Raw genomic sequence first — 26,146 nt, forward strand, 5'->3', positions numbered from 1 at the left:
GAAAGGGGTGGCGTAGGTCCCCGCTGTAACACCCCGATTTCCAGGTGTCACTTTAGTAACCAAAAATAGACTTTACGCTGAAAACAGGTAATTTTTTTTCGTTTGATACCTTTTAAATCAAGCAATAGAAAATAAAGACCAAACCCAACCACTAAACTAACCAACACACAAATATATACACATGTACAGCCTCAGCTGCACTCCCATGTCACGCGCACTCGCAGTGACTCCAAAGTAGTGTGCCCGTAGGCAAATAGTTACAGATCCAGAAGTGTGAGTGCAAAGGTTATAATTACAATCCACTGGGAGAAAGTCGGCCTCAAAATGGCCTAAGCAAAGACCCCTATAGTCCGACTGACTCACTGTGATCCCTCAATAAGAGAACCACACAAAAGCCATGCGTCGGGAACCTACCCCGTCCCAAAAGCAAAACGAATCAGAGCTCTACACAAATATGACGCCTGCCTAACTCTACCAACCCATAACTGCTCACACATCCGAGTCCTCGGCGAACTGAAGACGGCAAGTTGAAGCTCAGCTCCATGCGTCGTAGAACTCCTTTCGTCAGATGTTCACACTCGTCAGTCCGGTCCTCCATGACCCTTCCCCGGTACGTCGCTCGATGACCCACAACATCGATCACCCAAGCGGTGGGGGCATCCCGATCCACAAGCTCATATCTGATCCCCCCCGAGGGAGAGACCATCGAACACCAGTCGGCCATCGACATCTGGCAGCAGGCCGACCGCCCAAACACAAACATACAAACAAAGCCAAGGCTCTAGGGTCAACTCACAACAATAAGTAGATATACACTCAACATGTGATATGGGGTATAGATATATGTTGATATATATACATATAAACAATCCTAGCATGTTATGGCTCTAACATTGCTTCAATAAACAAACAGCACACAATCTCAGTCAGCATTAATGTATGCGTGAAATGCACAATATGTATCCGGATTTGTGACGCGTTCCCGTTCGCCACAAGTGAAGCATTTTCACTATGGATGGACCATTCCCGTTATCCATCCTGGATGAAATCCATCCTGGATGAACCATTCCCGTTATTCATCCTTGGTGAACCATTCCCGTTATTCACCGAATGATGAACCATTCCCGTTATTCATCATTAATGCAAGGTGAACCATTCCCGTTATTCACCATGATATGCACAGGTGAACCATTCCAGTTATTCACCCGATTGATGCAATATGGTTAGCCAAACATCGAATCGTCCTCACCACATAAGTGTTTAGCTCAAACCCAAACTCGAAACAACCCAAGAGTTAGTGTCGGTCAATACAACACAACTCGGAGTAAGTGTCGGTCAATACAACACAACTCCACCAACAAGAATACACAAGGGTCTAGTGTCGGTCAATACAACACAGCCCAAACAACAAGAGCACTAAGTGTCGGTCAATACAACACAACGCCAACAACAAAACCCAAAATCAAAGCCAGAGTCAGTGTCGGTCAATACAACACGACTCGGAGTTAGTGTCGGTCAATACAACACAACTCCCACCACAAAACCCACAAACAAAGCCCAGAGTCTGTGCCGGTCAATACAACACGACTCGAACAACACTACCAGGAGTACTAGAGTACTCGGTGACTTTCAATCATCACCATAGCTCACCTTAGTGGCTTCCCCCAATTCCGATAACTCTCCAAACCCACAACAAAGTCGACTTTTCCCCGTCTTTCGTAAATATTTTCCCCTTCAGTTCTCCTATGCTTAAACGTTAATAAAAATTGTTTCAATTCGAATTAGTCAAGTTATGAGTTTATTTCTCAAAGTCTAAGTTTCCCAAGTCTTTAGTTTTTCAAAGCTCTATCATTCTAAGTTTTCAAAAATCAACCACCCAAAATACATTTCCCGGGGAAAGTCTAAGAATTCCAACATATGGCTAAGTCTCAAACCCCACATTTGGACTTGCCTAGGGTTGTTCATCCAACCCGAAGTATCAAAGATCACCAGATCAATGAATCTCCACTCCGAAATTGCGTCAAAACGCTCAATCCAACAAAAGCACAACATCACAAGTATGGAAAAACATCATAACATCAACTCATCATCAAAAACAACACTAGATAAAACATAAGTCGAATTTATCGACGCCTATCATGCAGTCATAGCTAGTATATAGTAAGTTGCCCTAACCTCGAGCTGTTCCAGCTTCGCAAACAAAGTTCTCCTCAAACAATTGCTCTGAGTCTTCCAAAGTTCCCTCAACTGAACCTCGGAGAAAAACAAAGCAGAATCCAAACAAAATCGATTAGTTCGATCGCAAAACAATACATAAACGATAGACAAAGCATTAAAGCTTCAGAATAGGACAATCAGGTACGAAAAGACAAGTTTTCGAAAACGAAAAACTCCCCCCCCCCCTTAGGAAATAGCCCACGGCCATAAGGAGAAAAGAGCTTCGGCTCTTTTTCTTCGATCAAATCAGTTTACAAGGTAGTTTCAGGGTAAAACTAAGGCAAAGAAACTGTCAGAACAATTTTCGGACAATCGGGTCGAAATACGACTACGCAGGGGCATTTTGGTCCAAAATAAAGGCTCAAAACTTCAAAGTTATCAGTTCTGAAAACAGATTTGACAGTAACGATCCTCATGACATCCGTGACAACAAATCCTAAAGGCACGAAGTCAGATTATAGCTTTACGACAATAAAGTTTCGAAATGTGAGACAAAAAGAGTTTTGAGTCAATTTTTCAGATCCTGGACAAATGAATCGCAATCAGAGTTTACTGACAGAGGTTTTAGACTCAGGGGAACGTAAGGAACATAACCCAACCAAGAAATCAGAGAAATCGGACAATTTTAGAAAAAGCTCAAAACTTAGAGCACAGAAACGACTTCAGAAACGCAACAGAAACAACAATCAGAGGTAGGAATCGTGTTAGTTACCTTGATACCTAGAAGTAGGGACGAACTGCACGAAGATTGGTCAAGGTTTCGCGAAAATCTCTCCTCTCCCTCTCTCTCTACAAACCGCGGCCTTGATGGGTGAAAATGAAGAGGATTTTGCTTTTTCGCCTATTTATAGGCAGGCGAAATCGCGGGAAAATGAAAATTTCGCGATTCCGATTTTTGCAGCACGATCACCGTGGAATTCTAAGAGAGATTCTGGCGTCAGAATTCCAGAACTCAAAACAAATATCTAGGATTTGGGAAAAACGATATCGAAAAACTCAAAAGCGGTGTCGGTTAATCTGCCCCGAAAAACTACTTTTTGCTGTGATACTCAAATGACAAAACTTCCAACTGAAGAAAGATTGGAAACGTCGAAACAAGTCTGGCAACGCGGACGGAATCTTCGTTAGAAGTCCCGAATACAAAAAGTCTTCATCCATTGCTCGAAAATAGGGTTTCGAAGCAAAGAAATTAGCGTCGGCGGACATCCGAAAAGTGAAACCTATCGTGTGTACAGTCCAGAGTTCCGAAATGAAACGCTGGTCGATGGAAAAATAAAGAGAATCTTTAAATTTTCCGAGAGTTCGAAATCTCACTCAAAACGTTGCTTTAAGAGCGAAATAGTCTATTCTGGACACGCTCGCCCGAAGGCAAGTGTGCAGACGACTCGCACTAACTCCGAAAACAACTACGCAACATTCCTCAAGCAATTCCTGAACTTTCTTCTTCATTAATCTTTCTCAAATGTCAAACTCCTGTCACGCTTACACTGATTCTACGCGTGAGTCGGAAACTAGCTTGTTCTGAAAATCCAGGTCTTACAATACTCCCCTCCAAAAAGAAAGTTTCGTCCTCGAAACTCAGAGTTCTGCAAAAAGTTCGGAATACAGTTCCTTGATCTTATCTTCCAATTCCCATGTAGCATTGCCCGTGTCATTGTTCCTCATAACCTTTACTTAAGCCAGTTGTTTTCCCCTTAACTGTTTCACTCTTCTATCCCCACTGCTAACTGTCGGTGTCTCAAAAGACAAACCATCATTCAACTTCATGTCGTCTGGCTCGATCACTTGCGTCGGATCTCTGCTTGAAATGATACCGGTTGGCATTCCGTGCAGTCGCACAATCTTAGCCACTTACTTCTTTACTTTCGGTCGTCCGAAATTCTTCTTAAACTCGGTGCCTCTCTGTCATCTTAAGGTAAATACTCAACTCGTCCTCGTGATCTTCATCTACAGTCCAAAACTCCACTTGTCCGTTCGATAACTCCTAGATGAAATATTGCGTTGGAATCTAATAGTCCATTAACGTCACATCCAACTTCGTAACTATCATCACTCGCACAATGAAATTAATCTCCTACTTAGTCACCATTCGAATTAAAAATCGACTTATGTCCTTATTTCTTGTCCTTCACTAATCTTATCCCCTTCAACATCAAGTTATCAACAACTTATAAGATAATCCTCTTCTTAATATCTAACAATCCATTATTATCGTCTTCTTCCTTAGAACTTCCCTCACTCAAACCTATTTACACTTACTGAAATCCCTAACACTTCGCACAAATCGAGACTTATCCTCTAGAAGATTAAATCATAACTATACCTCAAGGGACTTAACTAGCCATTTTATCATCCGATCCTTCAACATTCTGAGATTTAACTGTTATCGTAGCCGCTAACACCACTAAACCTCTTATGTGTACATGAATCTCAGCTCACTAGGTCAACCTTAGCCCTAGGATTCTCATTCAACTTAGTAAAATTCACTTGTTAACCATAATATGCATCATCAAAATCCATAACAAAGTTTCATCCACTCTTAAGCTCTAAGAAACTTGTCCAAACATAACAACTTCAAGTATTCATCTTAATACTAACACTTTCCTTTTTGTCACTCAATCACCATCTTGTCAATCAACCTCTTAATTTCTCAATCAAATTCTGACAAACTTCAAGTCCTACACACCTTAGACAGACATTCATAGATTTAAAACCTAAACCTTCACCAAGTTTGGTCCTCTAACGACCTTTAATCCTTCAATACTTCTTAAATGAATATCCGTTCCTTAAAACTATAACTCCTTCACTTACCCAAACGACCTGATAAGTGTCGTCATGCTTCCACACTCACCACTTGATCCTGCTATCCATAATCATAACTTATTATGCTAACATCATTCAAATCTTATCACATGGTCATTATGTCCGCAACCTCATAATCAACATCAATCGATCACCAACCTTAACACTCCACACAACCCAGAATTCCCTTACTTCAAGATCTCTCTTATACTACACCTCAATGGTCTTAACCCGAAACTCACCTTCAGGTCTTCAATCTTCTAAGATTCAACTCCTATTGTCACACCTACAACCATAAGATCTCCTACTCGTACGTGATTCTCGGCTCTCAAGATTCAATCTTAACCCTAAGATTTCAATCCAACTTAGTATATCTCACTTAGTAATCTCAGCATATTTCTTTGGAATCCATATCAACAACCTCAAGTATTCAACTTATGCTAAAACTTTCTTTCTCCAACTTAATCATTAATTCAACACTTTTCAAGCGAAAATTCATCTCTTAAGACTATAATGTCTCCACATATTAATCAAACGCTTAGCAAAACTTATTCCTCGAACTCGACTATAACAATCTAGTTCAGAGTTAATTCTTCTCAATCTTGCTACCATCAAGCTATCATCTAAAACCTGATTAAATCCAACTTATTTAGTCTCTAACAATTCCACTCAGCAATCACATAACCTATAACTTCATAACTTCCGAGAAACTACTTAATACTTTTCCAGCACTAAATCTCTTGACTTGGTCTACCTCTACTTGGAGTAATCACACGAACTAACCAATCAATGTCTATACGACACTCATCGACTTCCACAGATTCAAATCTTAATCTTTTACAATCAAATGCTTAACACGAACTTTCCTCCCAAATCCGACTAATCCTCAATCAATTCAAATTCATCTTACACATCCTTCTATCAAAGTCCATAACCAGCTGTGATTCCGAATATCACCCCCTCAATATTAGGTTGATCAGGCCTAATACATCGAAGGTGGAAATTTAGAAAAACCCACTGGAACAGACAATGAGTTCCTAACATCCAGTAACCACAATTATCCTGATATCAAGTTCCTAACGATTCCGCTACGGAACCACACACCCTCAATCCATGTAAAAGATTAATCCTTCCTCGTCAATTGAGTCAAAGGTCCAACAATCTTGGCAAATCCCTCAATGAAGCGTCTATAATATCCAGCTAAATCCACAAAACTTCTGATCTCTGTCACCATCTTCGGTTGCTCCCAAGCCAAAACAGTCTCCACTTTCGCCGGATCCACAGCTATGCCCTCCTTCGAGATAGCATGGCCTAAGAAATTGACTTCCTCCAGCCAGAATTCACACTTGGAAGGGTTCGCATACAGCTTTTTCTCTCTCAACAATTGTAAAACTTGGCGCAAATGTCCTTCATGTTTATTCGCGTCCTTCGAATAGATCAATATGTCCTCAATAAACACCACCACACGCCGATCTAAGAACTCCTGAAAGATGCGGTTCATGTAATCCATGAAAACAGCAGGTACATTCGTCACTCCAAACGGCATCACTAGGTACTCGTAGTGTCCTTAACGTGTCCTGAAAGCAGTCTTCGGTATATCCTCAATCTTCACTCTGATCCGACGATAGCCTGACCTCAAATCTATCTTGGAAAATACGGTAGCCCCTCGTAGTTGGTCCATCAAATCATCTATCCTCGGCAACGGGTATCTGTTCTTGATCGTCGCCTTGTTCAATTGTCGATAATCCACCCACGATCTCGACCTTCCGTCCTTCTTCTTGACTAAAAGCACTGGCGCTCCCCATGGTGAAACACTCGGTCGAATGAATCCCTTTTGCCGAAAGATCCTCTAACGACTCCGCTTCAAAACTAAACGCCCTAAAATCCTACGATTCGTACCCATAAGGAATTTCCCTGAGATCCTAGCTTCCTTATCAACGCCTCGGTAAAACAACTCCCTAGCTCCGCGTGCTATTCTAGATCTCGTGTAACCTCTATAGTTAAATCACGAGCAACTTCGAATAAGGTCCTACTAGGGATAATAATCATAGGATCATAGTCTAAGTAGTAAATACAAGTTAGGCGCGTCACACTCGCTTGAATATAAAAGAGTAAGTTATTCTAGAATACGAGAACAGTTAAAATATTACCATCGTTCCCACGTTCTTCCTCGTTCTACTCCTCAACTCTTGCTCCTCCCTTGATATGAATCCTTTCCTCTGTAGCAAGTTGTTTTCCTTTCCCAACATTCCCTGATGATTCGCCCCTGAGTGCCTTGCAATCTTGGGAGAAATGTCCCGGTTGGTTGCAATTGAAGCATAGACTTTCTTTGGTCTTGCACTTACTAGCATAGGGCCCTACTTCCCTGCACCTGTAACACGTCACTGCTCTTCCCGAAGTCTTGTTTCCTGTCCCTTCGGTAGCATCATTTCCTTTCATCTTACCGTCCGACGTTTCCTCCTGGGGTGTCTTGCAGTTCACAGCTAGATGCCCCTCTCGGTTACACTTGAAGCATCTCCATCCAGTCACTGAGCACTTGTTAGCAAAATGCCCAAACTTTCCACAACGAGTACATGTCACACCTTTGTCACCAACTGGCTCCCCTCCAGTATCAGCAGTCGTTGGTTTGTAGACTCTTGAGATAAGATCTCTTCCCTTGAAACGCTGATACGGTCCCCACTGATGGTAGCTCTCCCTTCTGTTGTAGCCTTGAGATCCTGACCTTATTGGTCCCCCAGCTCCTGTTCGGTTCATTCCTCTTTGTTGATACATCGCCGTCGCCATCAGTCGTTGGTGATGCTCACGTGCAGCCTCTTCAGCGCGCATATAAGCGTCTTCCGCAGCCTGGTTCATCATTGCCTCGATCAGTGTAGCTATTGCCCCCGCCATCCGGTTAAGGTCCACCATCCTATATCTCATCAAACGTCCGATTAGTACTAGCCATACGGTAGCACTAGACAAACCACTCAATCCGATTAAGTAGTAACGCAAACACTTAGAGCGAAAATCGCTCTGCAGACAATCAATTTTCACTCTTTGCAGAGTCACACAACCTAGCACAGAAGACCTATTCCCCAAAGGCTCCCAAAAGACTCGACTAAGCTCTGATACCACAATGTAACACCCCGATTTCCAGGTGTCACTTTAGTAACCAAAAATAGACTTTACGCTGAAAACAGGTAATTTTTTTTCGTTTGATACCTTTTAAATCAAGCAATAGAAAATAAAGACAAAACCCAACCACTAAACTAACCAACACACAAATATATACACATGTACAGCCTCAGCTGCACTCCCATGTCACGCGCACTCGCAGTGACTCCAAAGTAGTGTGCCCGTAGGCAAATACCCCTAAGCAAAGACCCCTATAGTCCGACTGACTCACTGTGATCCCTCAATAAGAGAACCACACAAAAGCCATGCGTCGGGAACCTACCCCGTCCCAAAAGCAAAACGAATCAGAGCTCTACACAAATATGACGCCTGCCTAACTCTACCAACCCATAACTGCTCACACATCCGAGTCCTCGGCGAACTGAAGACGGCAAGTTGAAGCTCAGCTCCATGCGTCGTAGAACTCCTTTCGTCAGATGTTCACACTCGTCAGTCCGGTCCTCCATGACCCTTCCCCGGTACGTCGCTCGATGACCCACAACATCGATCACCCAAGCGGTGGGGGCATCCCGATCCACATGCTCATATCTGATCCCCCCCGAGGGAGAGACCATCGAGCACCAGTCGGCCATCGACATCTGGCAGCAGGCCGACCGCCCAAACACAAACATACAAACAAAGCCAAGGCGCTAGGGTCAACTCACAGCAATAAGTAGATATACACTCAACATGTGATATGGGGTATAGATATATGTTGATATATATACATATAAACAATCCTAGCATGTTATGGCTCTAACATTGCTTCAATAAACAAACAGCACACAATCTCAGTCAGCATGAATGTATGCGTGAAATGCACAATATGTATCCGGATTTGTGACGCGTTCCCGTTCGCCACAAGTGAAGCATTTTCACTATGGATGGACCATTCCCGTTATCCATCCTGGATGAAATCCATCCTGGATGAACCATTCCCGTTATTCATCCTTGGTGAACCATTCCCGTTATTCACCGAATGATGAACCATTCCCGTTATTCATCATTAATGCAAGGTGAACCATTCCCGTTATTCACCATGATATGCACAGGTGAACCATTCCCGTTATTCACCCGATTGATGCAATATGGTTAGCCAAACATCGAATCGTCCTCACCACATAAGTGTTTAGCTCAAACCCAAACTCGAAACAACCCAAGAGTTAGTGTCGGTCAATACAACACAACTCGGAGTAAGTGTCGGTCAATACAACACAACTCCACCAACAAGAATACACAAGGGTCTAGTGTCGGTCAATACAACACAGCCCAAACAACAAGAGCACTAAGTGTCGGTCAATACAACACAACCCCAACAACAAAACCCAAAATCAAAGCCAGAGTCAGTGTCGGTCAATACAACACGACTCGGAGTTAGTGTCGGTCAATACAACACAACTCCCACCACAAAACCCACAAACAAAGCCCAGAGTATGTGCCGGTCAATACAACACGACTCGAACAACACTACCAGGAGTACTAGAGTACTCGGTGACTTTCAATCATCACCATAGCTCACCTTAGTGGCTTCCCCCAATTCCGATAACTCTCCAAACCCACAACAAAGTCGACTTTTCCCCGTCTTTCGTAAATATTTTCCCCTTCAGTTCTCCTATGCTTAAACGTTAATAAAAATTGTTTCAATTCGAATTAGTCAAGTTATGAGTTTATTTCTCAAAGTCTAAGTTTCCCAAGTCTTTAGTTTTTCAAAGCTCTATCATTCTAAGTTTTAAAAAATCAACCACCCAAAATACATTTCCCGGGGAAAGTCTAAGAATTCCAACATATGGCTAAGTCTCAAACCCCACATTTGGACTTGCCTAGGGTTGTTCATCCAACCCGAAGTATCAAAGATCACCAGATCAATGAATCTCCACTCCGAAATTGCGTCAAAACGCTCAATCCAACAAAAGCACAACATCACAAGTATGGAAAAACATCATAACATCAACTCATCATCAAAAACAACATCAGATAAAACATAAGTCGAATTTATCGACGCCTATCATGCAGTCATAGCTAGTATATAGTAAGTTGCCCTAACCTCGAGCTGTTCCAGCTTCGCAAACAAAGTTCTCCTCAAACAATTGCTCTGAGTCTTCCAAAGTTCCCTCAACTGAACCTCGGAGAAAAACAAAGCAGAATCCAAACAAAATCGATTATTTCGATCGCAAAACAATACATAAACGATAGACAAAGCATTAAAGCTTCAGAATAGGACAATCAGGTACGAAAAGACAAGTTTTCGAAAACGAAAAACTCCCCCCCCCCCCTTAGGAAATAGCCCACGGCCATAAGGAGAAAAGAGCTTCGGCTCTTTTTCTTCGATCAAATCAGTTTACAAGGTAGTTTTAGGGTAAAACTAAGACAAAGATACTGTCAGAACAATTTTCGGACAATCGGGTCGAAATACGACTACGCAGGGGCATTTTGGTCCAAAATAAAGGCTCAAAACTTCAAAGTTATCAGTTCTGAAAACAGATTTGACAGTAACGATCCTCATGACATCCGTGACAACAAATCCTAAAGGCACGAAGTCAGATTATAGCTTTACGACAATAAAGTTCCGAAATGTGAGACAAAAAGAGTTTTGAGTCAATTTTTCAGATCCTTGACAAATGAATCGCAATCAGAGTTTACTGACAGAGGTTTTAGACTCAGGGGAACGTAAGGAACATAACCCAACCAAGAAATCAGAGAAATCGGACAATTTTAGAAAAAGCTCAAAACTTAGAGCACAGAAACGACTTCAGAAACGCAACAGAAACAACAATCAGAGGTAGGAATCGTGTTAGTTACCTTGATACCTAGAAGTAGGGACGAACTGCACGAAGATTGGTCAAGGTTTCGCGAAAATCTCTCCTCTCCCTCTCTCTCTACAAACCGCGGCCTTGATGGGTGAAAATGAAGAGGATTTTGCTTTTTCGCCTATTTATAGGCAGGCGAAATCGCGGGAAAATGAAAATTTCGCGATTCCGATTTTTGCAGCACGATCACCGTGGAATTCTAAGAGAGATTCTGGCGTCAGAATTCCAGAACTCAAAACAAATATCTAGGATTTGGGAAAAACGATATCGAAAAACTCAAAAGCGGTGTCGGTTAATCTGCCCCGAAAAACTACTTTTTGCTGTGATGCTCAAACGACAAAACTTCCAACTGAAGAAAGATTGGAAACGTTGAAACAAGTCTGGCAGCGCGAACGGAATCTTCGTTATAAGTCCCGAATACAAAAAGTCTTCATCCATTGCTCGAAAATAGGGTTTCGAAGCAAAGAAATTAGCGTCGGCGGACATCCGAAAAGTGAAACCTATCGTGTGTACAGTCCAGAGTTCCGAAATGAAACGCTGGTCGATGGAAAAATAAAGAGAATCTTTAAATTTTCCGAGAGTTCGAAATCTCACTCAAAACGTTGCTTTAAGAGCGAAATAGTCTATTCTGGACACGCTCGCCCGAAGGCAAGTGTGCAGACGACTCGCACTAACTCCGAAAACAACTACGCAACATTCCTCAAGCAATTCCTGAACTTTCTTCTTCATTAATCTTTCTCAAATGTCAAACTCCTGTCACGCTTACACTGATTCTACGCGTGAGTCGGAAACTAGCTTGTTCTGAAAATCCAGGTCTTACACCCGCAGCTGAGTACCGGGTCTACACCGCACCGTAGGTGGAAGGAGGAAACTCAGTGTCAATCGTCGCATAACTCCCTTAGTCAGCAGTCCCTGCTCGTCCTCTTTGTCCTCAATGATCCTCCCGACATACTTTGCTCGGTGGCCGGCGAGGTAAACCGTCCAAGCAGTCGGGTCCTCCCGATCAAGCATCTCGTACCTGATCCGCCCCGTATGGCGGACCGTCGCAAACCCATCGTCTAGAATCATCTGGCAGTTTGCCGACCGCCCAAACACAAACATACAAACAAGGCAGGTGCGAGGGTCAACTCACAGAAATACATACATAGTACAAACAACAGGTCAAGAGTAAAGAGTATAGATACTTAGGTTTGATAAGGCTTCTCATGGCATATAAGTATATCGTTCTTATGTCACAGATAAACATGTACATCCTCATCAGCTCATCAATATAGTCATATGCATGGTATGTCGTGCAATATTATGCTAAGAGATGCTCCGGACAAATAGGCTGGCCACCATCGAGTCGGTCCTAACATCGGCCCAGTGTTTAACCATTTCCACTTGGGTGTCGCTTACAATCCTTGACATAGTCGGATCAGTCTTAACCCCTCCAGGTTTATCCATTTCCGCATGCTATGCTGAAGAAACACTTTTGGTGTTCTTCATTGAAGGCCCGATCTTTCAACCGTCTCAACCTTCGTGAAGCCCGATCTTTCGACCGTCTCCACTTCATCGAGGCCTGATCTTTCGACCGTCTGAACCCCGAATGAATGCATGATGCAATATGGTTAGCCAAACATCGTATCTTCCTCACAAAGAAAGTGTCTAGCTAAGAATATTGTCTCTACAACACCCTAAGGTAAAGGTCGACTTATCGACTAAAGTTCCAACAAAACGGTGCCAATGCACTTAGTGACTACTCGAGTCACTTGACTCATCCTTTAGATGTTCGAAAACAGCTCAGAGAGTAAAATGATACAAATTGTACTTGGGAACTTTATTAGTCTCCCAGGCTCATCTCTAGGATAGCCAACATCAAACTGCTCATCGAGAAAAAGGTGCCGAAGCACACAAGGTAATTCCCCAAAACTAGGATCGCCGACCCTTCCCATTTCCAAATTCATTTCCAATCCCTAAGTCTTTTTCAAGAGGTTATCATCATTATTTACAAGCGTTCTAGTTTTGATTGGTGTATTATGAATTTCATTTGTAAATCAATTTTAGATTCCGTTTGTTTCAAAATCCTATAAGTCAAAAGATCCCATTAGAACCCAAATAATTCCCCGTGAAGGTCTCGATCCCTTAAACAACAAAGACTCAGACCTTAGTTCGGCTTGCCAAACATTCTCTCAAAACCCCGTCTCTAGCATGACATAACTTCACGTTTCTCGACACTGCGACGTTCCACAAATATATATGCATAATTCAGTTAGCACAGTCCAACAAGTATATGCACAAATATCAAGAACTTAACATGAATAATGACATGTGATTCAACTTAACATAAATCATAACGACGGTCGAAGCCTCAACAGCAAGCAATGGTCGAAGCCCTAGAAAACTGAGACACAAGTCTCAAGGTTTAACAATGGCTGAAGCCTTAGAAAACGTTTTGCATCCAACTCAGTAACAATCAGCATAAGCAATAAACAAGTCAAAGTTATTGACGCCTAAAGCATTATCTAGCAAGTAAGTTTCCCTCACCTGTATGTCGTCCTGCTTTGTAGTGGGAATCTTGTTCCCTTTCAAACTCAAGCGCTTCCAAGTTTCCAAAGTCTAAACAGAGATTAGTCACTACAAGTTGATTCGATCCAAACAGAGCTAACTAACGTTAGAAAAAGCTTCAAAAGCTTCAGAGTACGACATCTAGGCACGAATGAAGGAGTTTTCACGAAAAAGGAATTTTCTCCCCTCCCCCAAGGGTGCTTTCGGCCACTCCTCCCATTTTAACGTTCTGACGCATTTTCTTCGATCTAATTTAATTTCTAGGTAATCTTAGGTCATATATAGGGTAAATATTAGAAATTGGGAGGCCTATACTCAACCACAAAAGCTAGCTCAAGAGTTGAGGTTTGCACAACCTTTATAAAGGCTATCTATGCTCTATCTCTAGCCAATGTGGGACTTCTAACACACCCCTCACGTCCAGGACTGAACAACCTGGAACGTGGGATCAACAACAACGGGTGGCCCAATTATGGGAGGTCTCCACAACAAACAACCAATGGATCTAGGATAGACTCTGATACCATATTAGAAATTGGGAGGCCTATACTCAACCACAAAAGCTAGCTCAAGAGTTGAGGTTTGCACTACCCTTATAAAGGTTATCTATGCTCTATCTCTAGCCAATGTGGGACTTCTAACAGTAAACAAACGCTCGGAAAAATTATCGGACTTGAAATGCAAATAGTGGCAGTTTGATCAAGATTTATGGCTCAAAAACTCAAAGTTGAAATTTTGAAAAAGTAAACCAATAGAGTTTTAAACAATGCATTTTATAGCAACTAAATCTAAGGGCACTAAGTTAGATCAAAACTTTTTGATTCAAAAGTAAACTTGAGGTAGAAATGGGGTTTGAGTCAAAGTTTCAGATCTATGGTGCCACAGTGAAAATCTAAGTGCACCGATGGTGATTATGAAACGTATAAGATGTGTAGATGATGTTTGAAAAAAGAAATCAAATAAAAATTACATTTCTACAAAAAGCTGAAAACTATGAGCACAAAAGGACATGGAAAAAGACATCAGAAAGAAGGAAAGGTCTCAAGGATAGTGATCATTAAGGTGAGAAGTGAGTGGATTTTTGTGTTTTTCTCCTTTTCTAGGAGAAAGGAAAAGAAGAAAAAGAAAGATTTCGCGGGTCCGGTTGTTTTGGTACCTTCATCTGTTGATTAAAATTGAGTATTCGGTGACAGAATGTTGAAACTCATTTCGAGGCTCTTTTAATTTGAGGAAACGATTCAAACGCAATACAGATAAAAAAACACCGCAAAACTACTTTTTGCGATCGACGTCGGATGAAGAAACTTCTGTCTGGAAGAAGATCACAAACGTCGAAAGAAATGAGGTAACGCGGATGAAAACTTTTTTAGAAGCTCCGAATAGAAAAACTCTTTATCCAGGGTCTTATTAAAAGTCCCCGAGAATATAAAGTCTAGCTTTATCGAACTTCCGAAAAGCAGAACCTATCGAGTTTACAGTCGAAAGTTCCGTAAGAGAACACAGGTCGGGGGAAAAAATACCCTGAAGGTCTTATTCTCTGTCACTGTCAAACTAAGCCTTAAACGGTGTTCTAGTAGCGGAAATAGTCTTTTTCAGACACTCTCGACCTTAGCCGGGTGTGGAAACGGCTCGTGCTATAACATAAACTGACTACAGTACCATTCTTAGTCATTTCCTGAACTTTCTTCTTCATTAAGTTATCCAAATCATCAAACACTTGTTCAGGTTCTCCTCACGCTTACACCAAAACCTAGGCGTGAGTTGGAAATTTATTTATTTACTCTAGGTATAAAACCTGAGGCTTACACCATCAATGATTCTGATTCTCAAAACATGTTCGAACAATATCTTTCCACCATTCAGATAGCTTTCCATCCCTTTCCACTTGATCGCCATGAATTGGGATTTTATATTTAGCTCTCAAAACCGCAACCCATAGACTATTTTGTCCTCCCACAAAGCATTACATTGACGTTGATCAAAAGAAACAAGTTTAGTTTCACTACCATCTCAACTAATCATTCTCCATTTTACTTTGTTCCTCAGTCCCCTCACATTATAGCTGATTATAATCATTGAGAACCTACATCGCCCTTCTCAGTTTCTTGAGCCCTGTCATTTCCAGCAGTCACTTTCTTTTGATCCCTTTCCTCCATTTGAACTAGCCTCAGAATTGCACTATCTTCCTCCCCATTCAAAGTTACACCCAACTCTTTTCCCAATTCCAGAATTGAGCGTGCCTCCCGTTCATGATTCTTGACCCAGAAACGCCTATTGCAACAACCAATATTTTTATGAATATTAATTAAATTATATTGATTCAATATTTAAATTTGAATAAAAATTTAGGTGAAAAAAATGTAAATATATACGATTTAAAAAAAAATGTAAATATATATTGATTTGTCCGAACAAATAAAAGATAAGAAACACTATTGTAGTAAAACTTGTATGAATGGTAAGATTAGAGCCGCATGAATGATTTTATATTATTCACGTAAGAACTCATTTGAGCTTTGCTTTTTTTGGGTTTGAAGCGTGGATAATACACTAGCCCAATTATTATGTGCTTTAAACCATTTTTAATAGAAGAATTGAGACAACAACGATCAAACTCTTATCATTTAGTTTAGAGCCGAGACTCTAATAATTATTTTTTGGTAAGAGATTGATCCCTGGACCTCCTTCACTTAACTCATATGCTTCATAGCTTTTACCGGCCACTTGAGCTAATTATCCCAAACTGTTAAACTATTAAATTAATGTTATATGAATGATTTTATATTATGATTATTATCCTCTATTATATTTGCCAAAAATATTTTGTCAATTCATATGAAGTGGGCGGACCTGTGTAAAAGGAAAATGTGGCCAATTCCTCCAATCTAAAGAGCACAAATTTGCAACTCCGAATTCAGACCCACTAAATTTTCTCATTATGAAGATTAGATTTCGTATCCTCCAGTGCAAGGATTGATCTCTGGTAAGTTTGATTCCAATTCAATAAGGAATATGAATGTGCACTTACAACGACATATACAATTTGGATGTACCATACATTTCCCAGTCCCAACGAGAACGTGCCACCGCTTGTGTATTATATATAGAGAATATAGTTTGAAGGTTACAAGTACCAAACCAACACACGCAATGAGACTTCAACGGTTCGATCCATAATCTGTCCACTTAAATAATAATCAATATATACAACACACAGCACGCATTAAATTCACTGGTAGATCTGAAGAAGCAAGAAAGGAGGCATGAAACGTGGAATCCGTTTTCTTTTTTTTTTTGTTTGTTGCAAAGAGCGGGGCTAAAGCCCAAACAGAGAAGACTAAGACCTAAGATACAGGTATTACAAAAATCGAACATAAAGGGGACAATGCAGAAAGGAGGCAGAGCCTCAAAGATCCTAAAGTCATTAGTCATGTAGATCCCGTTCTTCGCAAAACTATCCGCTACTGAATAAGATTCCCTGAAAACATGTTTCCAGTGGAATCCGTTTTCTATTGTCATGTTTGAAAACTTGTTAAATTTTAACGATAATGATTCATGAACATATAGTGCTGGCATATAAAAATACCTCTGCTCCTACGGATTTACCTTCAGAATTACCTTTGGATTTTGCTTCAAAAATATATTAGTTGATTCGGATTCAATTCCCTACAAATTATATGTTGTGTTTAACTTAAATGCTTAGTAAAATGAATCTTGCTTCAATAATGCTCTTATCACTTATGTGCTCAGCCCGAACATAATCACGGTAATAATTAAAAATTGTTGTTTAAACTTTATTAAAGGTTAAATTCTTAAAAACTGCATTGTTGGATAGATTAGGACTTTCATAATACAATCGGATTGGAATTGTGAGAATAATTATTTAATTAAAAAATTCATGAGTACAGTAGTTAAAATAGTATAATATATATCTGACACAAGTGGGGAATGAATGTTAGCCACCTTCAAGTTCTAAAATTTTCAAGATAGGAAAGAGAGAGCAGTAGTTGGAAAACATGATGATGATTAATGACCCACAAAGAATCATCTTGCAATAGGGCTCCAAATGGCTTATCATGACCTAATTTTACTGTAGCAGTGTGGTTTCAGAGAGAATCAACTTTGAGTTTTGTTGGTGCGTACCATTGTGTATAAAAATGTGTACCTTTCCGTGATTGTTGCCAGTACATGGCACTTTTTCTGTTTCTCTCATACACAAGTAGGGTAGACAGACAGTGTGTCCCACGATCCATCATCAAATGCCTTTCAATAGGTGGATGTTATGGTGGGTTAGTGACTTAGGTGGTATTGGTGCACCAGCTAATAAGGACCACAAGAAATTAGCAAAAAAGTAATCTAAATCCCATAAATAATGAGTGGCCGTAAATAAGTTAGGGTAAGTTACCATTTTCTCCCTTCCCCATATTACCATTATATCCCTTTGTATTTTTAATCTTTTGCATCATTACCATTACACCCCTCGACCTCACCCCTTGTTCAACCCATTTCTTCCTCTTCCATCAAACCCCACAACCAGTGCAACAAAAATGGATCTTTGGCCTAGCTAGCATCTCTCCTCTCGAAATGGATCGATTTCTCTGGAGGCATGATACAAGACCTCAACGAAGCTGATCCGCTCGGAGAAACGGTGTCTCGTTATGTTTCTGTTCATAGCGTTCGAACGAAGATGATGAACGCTCCTCCGTAACCGTTTTTCTTCTTCTTCAGCTTCAGCTTCTGGTTTGCAAGTGAGATTCGCGTGTTTTTCATGCTTTCTCTTCGATTTCTCTGCTACTCTTAACTCTTCGGAACGTTTTGAAACCCTAGAAATTTCGTTCTTGACGCTCGGCGAACTCGGCGATATGCTTGATATTTGGGGAAACTTTTTGATGTGGTTGCAGAGGCCTCAAAATCTATGATATCATGATGCTTACTGAATTATTAGGCTTTGTTAGGGCATAAGAAATCAGAAGATTCGAGTGTGTTTCTTTGTTTAGAGCTTTTGCTTGTAGATGGTTTTTAATGCTTGTTTGTTGCCTTGAAATCTCAGTTTAATCTTTTTTCCTTTCTGTTTATTCTCCAGGGTTTCAGTTTCTGTTGCAAATTGAGTTGGCTTTGGAATTTTCTATTGTAATTTTCTACACAATCAATTCATTAGTGATCACCTTTTTTGTCAAACTTATTTTTCCTTAATGCTTTTCAACTCCACTAGTAAGATTTTTCTTGTTGATTAATTGAACTATGGATTTTGTCATTGTGTGATTAGGTGAGGAAAGTGGATATGCTTGATGGAGTTTCCATTGTGCGATCTGAGAAGGTGAAGGATGAGTTAGTTTTCGATGGAAATGACATTGAGCTTGTTTCTAGGTCATGTGCCCTATCAATCAGGTACAGTTTTTTCTCATTCTATGGATACATGCTAATGCCTGACTTTGTTGTTGTCTAATTTTTGTCTTGCTTAGATTTTAATTCTGGTTATTTTGTTGTTTTTGTTACAGAAATGCCATGTTAAGAACAAGGATATCAGGAAGTTTCTTGATGGTATTTATGTTAGTGAGAAGGGGACAGCATTAATAAAGAAGGTACTTTTCTATCACCCTTGAAGTCCATTGATGATTTCCGTAAAGATTGTAATATATGATAGATAGTAATATTCATTTTCAGTGATCTCAATTTCAAATTTGCTTGTTTGTTTAACTGCTCATTTTGAATTCCTTGCTTTTTTCCTAGCTAGTTAACTGACTAAGCTGTTATGGAAATAGGTTTTTTTGTTTTCTTGGAAAAGGTTTTTTAAAGAATGATTTTTTGAAGAGAGATAAAAGTGGTGGTTATTTGAAGAGAGTTGTGTGTGAGAGTTATTTCTAGAATTGTTAAGATATCTTGACACCTAAGCTTTACTTGGAGTTCCTTTACTTGTGTAGAAAAGGAATGATCTAATTCTCTCTCGTAGATTTAGATTCACTGATGTCGGTGTTGAATGAAAATCATTGAAAGTGCAAAACTGATTGCAACTTGGGTTGGGTAATAATTTTTTATTTGGTATATAAATTTTGCGGACCTCAATATGATTTAAAAAAAAAGGATTTAATTAAGATTAATTTACACAAGATGAAATTAAATAATTAGTCTAAAGTATAAACTAAGTAAATTTATAGCTGAATTATATAAATATTCTAACAAAAATAAATTATGGAATATGTAAATATAGAAATAAGAAAAAGAAAACATATCCCCTCGAGTGATCACAAAAAGTACTTCCTTTTTAAAATAGAGTTATTATAGAAAGGTTGTAAATTCGCTGCCACTTCTCCGGCGTAAAGATGACGGACAAAGGTTGATCTCCTTTGCTTTAAGATTGTTCCTCGTTGACAGGAATATCTTCTTCCATGGGGCCCTCGTTCACATCTCCTGATCTCCACCACCTCTAGGTACCGTGTCGTGGACCACGCCCCAGTTCCTACCCCTCCCCGACCTCCGTATTAAGTCTCCATGAATTACAAATTAAAGTAAAAAAACCACAATATCTTGAAATAGCTTTACCAGATCCCCATAGACAACGTTAATTGTTCATGTTTAGTAACAATAGAAGCATGTTAAGCCAAAACCCCTAGCAGACATGATTCCGTAATAACCTAGCCGCTTTTGGTATAGAAATAATCAACCTCTATTTTTTTTTTTGAAAGGAAAATAATAGTATATGTAAAGAATGGCATAAGGGGTACCATACCCTTATAAGAAACAGAAAAGAGGAAAGAAAAGAACAATTTGCAGAGACAGAACAGTGCAGGTCCATTCATGGCCAAGAGACTATAAAGGGGCACCGCTAAATTGGTTGGGGAAAATTCCTTCCTAAGCACAGACTTGGAATTGCATCCCACTCAACAAAAGAGCAATTAAACTCTTTACTTCTGCACTTTAGCCACTTCTAGGATCAGAACCTTAGCAATCTCACAACCTTTTCAGCACAAATTGATGTTGATTTAAAAATGTAAGACCCAGATTTCAGAACTGGATTAAATACTATTTTTCCGACTCACGCGTAGGATCGGTGTAAGCGTGACAGGAGTTTGCTATTTGGGAAAGTTTAATGAAGAAGAAAGTTCAGGAATTGGTTGATGATAGTACCATAGACGTTTTAGGAGTTAGCACGAGTCGTCTGCACAACCGCCGTATGACGAGAGTGTCCAGAATAGGCTAATTCCGTTCTTAAAGCACTGTTTAAGCGAAATTCTAAATCCTTGGAAAAATAAGAAGTTCTCTTTATTTTTCCCTCGACCAGCGTTTCATTTCGGAACTCTAGACTGTACGCACGATAGGTTTCACTTCTCGGAAGTCTGACGACGCTAAATTCTTTTCTCTAAAAACTCTAAATTCAAACGCTGAATGAAGACTTTTTCTATTCTGTAAGACCTGGATTTTCAGAACAAGTTAAGTTTCCGACTCACACGTAGAATCAGTGTAAGCGTGACAGGAGTTTGACATTTGAGAAAGATTAATGAAGAAGAAAGTTCAGGAATTGCTTGAGGAATGTTGTGTAGTTGTTTTCGGAGTTAGTGCGAGTCGTCTGCACACCTGCCTTATGGCGAGCGTGTCCAGAATAGGCTATTTCGCTCTTAAAGCAACGTTTTGAGTGAGATTTCGAACTCTCGGAAAATTTAAAGATTCTCTTTATTTTTCCATCGACCAGCGTTTCATTTCGGAACTCTGGACTGTACGCACGATAGGTTTCACTTTTCGGATGTCCGCCGACGCTAATTTCTTTGCTTCGAAACCCTATTTTCGAGCAATGGATGAAGACTTTTTCTATTCGGGACTTCTAACGAAGATTCCATCCACGTTGCCAGATTTGTTTCGACGTTTCCAATCTTTCTTCAGAAGGAAGTTTTGTCGTCCGGCGATCACAGCAAAAAGTAGTTTTTCGGGACAGATTTAACTTACACCGCTTTTGAGATTTTCGAAATCGTTTTTCCCATATCATAGATATTTGTTTTGAGTTCTGGATTTCTGACGCCAGAATCTCTCTTAGAATTCCTTGGTGAACGTGCTGCAAAAATCGGAATCGCGAAATTTTCATTTTCCCGGGATTTCGCCCGCCTATAAATAGGCGAAAAAGCAAAATATCTTTCATTTTCCTCCATTAGTGGCCCAAATTCGTGGAGAGCAAGGGGGGAGGAGATTTTCGCGAAAACTTGACCAATCTTCGTGCAGTTCGTCCCTGCTTCTAGGTATCGAGGTAACTAACACGATTCCTACCTCTGATTGTTGTTTCTGTTGCGTTTCTGAAGTCGTTTCTGTGCTCACAGTTTTGAGCTTTTTCTAAAATTGTCCGTTTTCTTCGATTTCTTGCTTGGGTTATGTTCTCAAGGTTCCCATGAGCCTAAAACCTCTGTCAGTAAACGCTGATTGTGATCCAGTTGTCCAGGATCTGAAAAACTGTTTCAAAACCCTTTTTGTCTCACATTTCGAAACTTTATTGTCAAAAAGACTTAATCTGACTTCGTGCCTTTAGGATTTGTTGTCACGGATGTCATGAGGATCATTGCTGTCAAATTTGTTTTCAGAACTGATAACTTTGAAGTTTTGAGCCTTTATTTTGGACCAAAATGCCCCTGGATAGTCATATTTCGACCCGATTGTCCGAAAATTGTTCCGACAGTTTCTTTGCCTTAGTTTTATCCTAAAACTACCTTGTGAATTGATTTGATCAAAGAAAAAGAGCCGAAGCCCTTTTTCCTTTGTGGCCGTGACCTTGTAGTGTTGGGGAGGGAGTTTTCGTTTTCGAAAACTTGTCTTTTCGTACCTGATTGTCCTATTCTGAAGCTTTAGTGCTTTGTCTATCGTTTATGTATTGTTTTGCGATCGAACTAATCGATTTTGTTTGGGTTCTGCTTTGTTTTTCTCTGAGGTTCAGTTGAAGGAACTTTGGAAGGTTCGGAGCACTTGAGTGAAGGAGCTTGTGATTTCGAAGCTGGATCAGCTCGAGGTTAGGGCAACTTGCTATATTTAGCTATGATTGCATGATAGGCGTCGATAAACTCGACCTATGCTTTATCTGATGTTGTATATGATGATGATTTCTTGTTATGATTGTTTCATAACTTATGATATTGATGATGTGTTGAATTGAGCGTTTTGACGCAACTTCGGAGTGGAGGTTCATTGATCCGGTGATCTTTGACATTTCGGGTTGGATGAACAAACCTAGGCAAGTCCAAATGTGGGGTTTGAGACTTAGCCATTTGTTGGGATTCGTTGGAATTCCTAGACTTTCCCCGGGAAATGTATTTTGGGTGGTTGATTTTTGGAAACTTAGAATGATAGAGCTTTCGAAAAATAAAGACTTGGGAAACTTAGACTTTGAGAAATAAACTCATAATTTGACTAATTTGAATTGAAATCATTTTTATTAACGTTTAAGCATAGGAGAACTGAAGGGGAAAAATATTTACGAAAGGCGGGGGAAAAGTCGACCTTTGTTGTGGGTTTGGAGAGTTATCGGAATTGGGAAAGCCACTAAGGTGAGCTATGGTGATGATTGAAAGTCACCGAGTACGTTAGTACTCTTGGGGAAGTGTTATGGAGCCGTGTTGTATTGACCGACACCTAGTGCTCTTGTTGTTTGGGCTGTGTTGTATTGACCGACACTAGACCCTCGTGTAATCTTGTTGGTGGAGTTGTGTTGTATTGACCGACACTAACTCTTGGGTTGTTTTGAGTTTGGGTCGGAGCAGTTTGTTGTTTGGCTATCTAAAGGATAAGCCGGGGGAACTATAAGTTTCCAAGTACATTGGTACTCCTTCGCTCGTTGAGCAGTTTATTTAGCCATCCAAAGGATGAGCCGGGAAGCTTCACTGAGGCGTGAGACTTCGTGAAAGCATGGAACTTCACTGAAGCGTGAGACTTCGTGAAAGTGAGTAAGCTTCACTGAGGCGTGAGACTTCGTGAAAGCAGAAACTTCACTGAGGCGGGAGACCTCGTGGAGACGGGAACCTTCGCTGAAACGGGAGACTTTGCGGAGGCGTACACCTTTGCTGAAGCGGGAGACTTTGCGGAGGCGTGCAACTTCACTGAAGCGTGAGACTTCGTGAAGGCGCGAAACTTCACTGAAGCGTGAGACTTCGTGAATGTGTGAGATTTCACTGAAGCGTGAGACTTCGTGAAAGCGTAAGACCCCATTGAAGCGTGAGACTTCATGGAAGCGTGAGATTTCATCGTCGTTTACCCTAGGGCAACGACAGGGAACATTGGTTTAGTTGGATACGTGTGTGTTGGGAGGACGATACATTGTTTGACTAACCTTATCACCTAACTTCATATGTTGAGATTATGATGATTTGATGTTGATGAACATCGTTAGGTATTAATGATTGAACTGTGTAGGAGATTCGAGAACATGCTATGTATATACCTTAGAGTAGGCAATACATAACTTATATGTATATATATACAACATATGTATATATCCCCTTTATCACAAGTTGATTGTATATCTATTGTATTCTGTAAGTTGACCCTAGCGCCTTGGCTTTGTTTGTATGTTTGTGTTTGGGCGGTCGGCCTGCTGCCAGGCGTCTGTCAGCCGGTTCGTGATGATTCGTTGTGCGGGAAAGACCCGGAGCGGAACGACTATTACTGAAGCTTTCGACGAGGACCCGGACTTCATGCCTGATCGAGGGAGGGTCGATGATAGTAGTGTGGGGTATGGGTGGTTAGAGTCTTTTGGAGTTGGTTGTTACTGTAATAGCTCTGATTCGTTTTGCTTTTGGGACAGGGTAGGTTCCCGATGCATGGCTTTTTGTGTGGTTCTCTTACGGAGGGATCACAGTGAGTCAGTCGGACCATAGGGGTCTTTGCTTAGGCCATTTTGAGGCCGACTTTCTCCTAGTGGTTTGTAATTATACTTTTTCTCACTCACACTTCTGGATCTGTAAATATTTGCCTACGGGCACACTACTTTGGAGTCACTGCGAGTGTGTGTGACGTGGAAGTGCAGCTGAGGCTGTACATGTTTATATTTGATGTATATTGGTTAGTTTAGTAGTTGAGTTTTGTCTTTACTTCTTTATCGTTTTGATTTAAAGGAAAGAAAACGAAAAAATATTACCTGTTTTCCGCGTAAAGATTATTTTTGGTTACTAAAGTGACACCTGGAAATCGAGGTGTTACATATTCGGAGCTTCTAACGAAGTTTCCATCCGCGTTGCCAGTTTTCTTTCGACGTTTCCAATCTTTCTTCAGAACGATGTTTTTTCATCCGACTTTCACAACAAAAAGTAGTTTTTCGGGGCAATTTAACTCACACCGCTTTTGGATCGTTATCTTCAAATTCAAGAGACTTGTTTTGAGTTCTGGAATTCTGTCGCCAGAATCTCGCTTAGAATTCATAGATGAACGTACTGCAAAAATCGGAATCGCGAAATATTCATTTTCCCACGATTTCACTCTCCTATAAATAGAAAAAAAATCACAAAACTCCCCATTGAGGCCGCGAGTGAGAAGAGGAGAGGGAGAGGAGAGATTTTCTTTGTTTCTTGACGGATCTTCGAGCTGTTTGTCTCTACTTCACGGCATAGAGGTAATCTACTCACTTCTTACCTCTGATCATTCTTTTTATCGCGTTTCTTTATCTCTTTCTGAGCTCAAAGTTTCGAGCTTTTCGTAAAATTGTTCGATTTTCCCAATTTTTCTTGAAATACCTTCTATAGTTGCCCAACAAGCTAAATCATTCGCCGATGCGCGCCGATTTCGATCGAGTCGCCAAAGATCTGAAAAACTGTATAAAAACCCATTTACTCACATATTGAAACTTTATCTTCGAAAAGCCACAATCCGACTTAGTGCCCTTAGGATTAGTTGCTATAAATGTCGTTGTGAACGACCCCATCAAATTTGTTTTCCGAAGTTTCAACTTTGAGTTTTTGAGCTTTAATTTTGGACCAAAGTGCCCCTAACTAGTCGTAATTCGACCCGGTCGTTCTAAAATTTTTTTCGACAATTTCTTTGTCCTAGTTTTACCCTAAAACTACCCAGGAATTAAATTAGATTGAAGAAAAAGCGCCGGAACCCTTTTTCCCTTGAGTGGCCGAGAGCATGTTCTTGAGGGGGGGAGAAATTCGTTTTTCGCGATAACTCGTCCTCTCGTGCTCGATTGTTGTACTCTGAAGCTTCGTAAGCTTTGTCTATCGTTAATTAACTTTGTTGTGATCGAGCTAATCGATTTTGGATTGATTTTCGCTTTGTTTTCTCCAAGGTTCAGTTGAGGGAACTTTGGGTATTACTGAGCTAGATTGTGAGGAAAACCTACACCGCGAGGCTGGAGCAACTCGAGGTTAGGGAAACTTACTTATTAGCTATTTGTATTGTAGGCGTCGATAAATTCGACTTGAAAATTGTTTGATATTGAATATTGCTTGGGTATTGTTTATCGCTTTGAACTGGAAAATGTTTTCTAGAGGCTTCGGCCGAGTAAACTTATATGAGACGTGTGTCTCCGTTTTCTGAGAGGCTTCGGCCATTTACTGGTTTCCGTCTTATGATTTCCGCACTGAATTATTGTTATATTGATATTGTTATTGAACTGTGCGCTTTGTCGCGACTATGGAGTGTGGAATCATGGAACG

General features: G+C 40.5%; 1 protein-coding gene across 3 annotated transcripts; it reads left to right on the forward strand.

Annotated features, from left to right (window-relative positions):
• The first annotated feature begins 17,876 nt into the window (after window positions 1-17,876).
• Window positions 17,877-24,583, forward strand: LOC130714118 (uncharacterized). 3 transcript variants are annotated; one of them, XR_009011162.1, is made up of 5 exons: window positions 17,882-18,274; window positions 18,610-18,656; window positions 18,793-18,914; window positions 19,025-19,108; window positions 24,095-24,583. XR_009011162.1 is itself a non-coding variant. In XM_057564005.1 (3 exons), the coding sequence occupies exons 1-3, from the start codon at window positions 18,897-18,899 to the stop codon at window positions 24,368-24,370; spliced, it is 378 nt and encodes a 125-aa protein (XP_057419988.1). In that variant the 5' UTR covers window positions 18,748-18,896; the 3' UTR covers window positions 24,371-24,583. The 3 variants fall into 3 exon arrangements, 1 of the variants encoding a protein (XP_057419988.1); XR_009011163.1 differs by lacking the exon at window positions 18,610-18,656 and having other exon boundaries at window positions 17,877-18,274; XM_057564005.1 differs by lacking the exons at window positions 17,882-18,274; window positions 18,610-18,656 and having other exon boundaries at window positions 18,748-18,914.
• The last annotated feature ends 1,563 nt before the right edge of the window (window positions 24,584-26,146 follow it).

The sequence above is a fragment of the Lotus japonicus genome, chromosome 4 (assembly GCF_012489685.1).
Source record: "Lotus japonicus ecotype B-129 chromosome 4, LjGifu_v1.2".
NCBI lineage: Eukaryota > Viridiplantae > Streptophyta > Magnoliopsida > Fabales > Fabaceae > Lotus > Lotus japonicus.

Bases quoted from the DNA above. Each gene is read 5' to 3' on its own strand.
- LOC130714118 (XM_057564005.1), top strand. The intron at 19,109-24,094 runs GTACTTTTCTAT...GCCTGCTGCCAG, and splicing joins GGACAGCATTAATAAAGAAG to GCGTCTGTCAGCCGGTTCGT.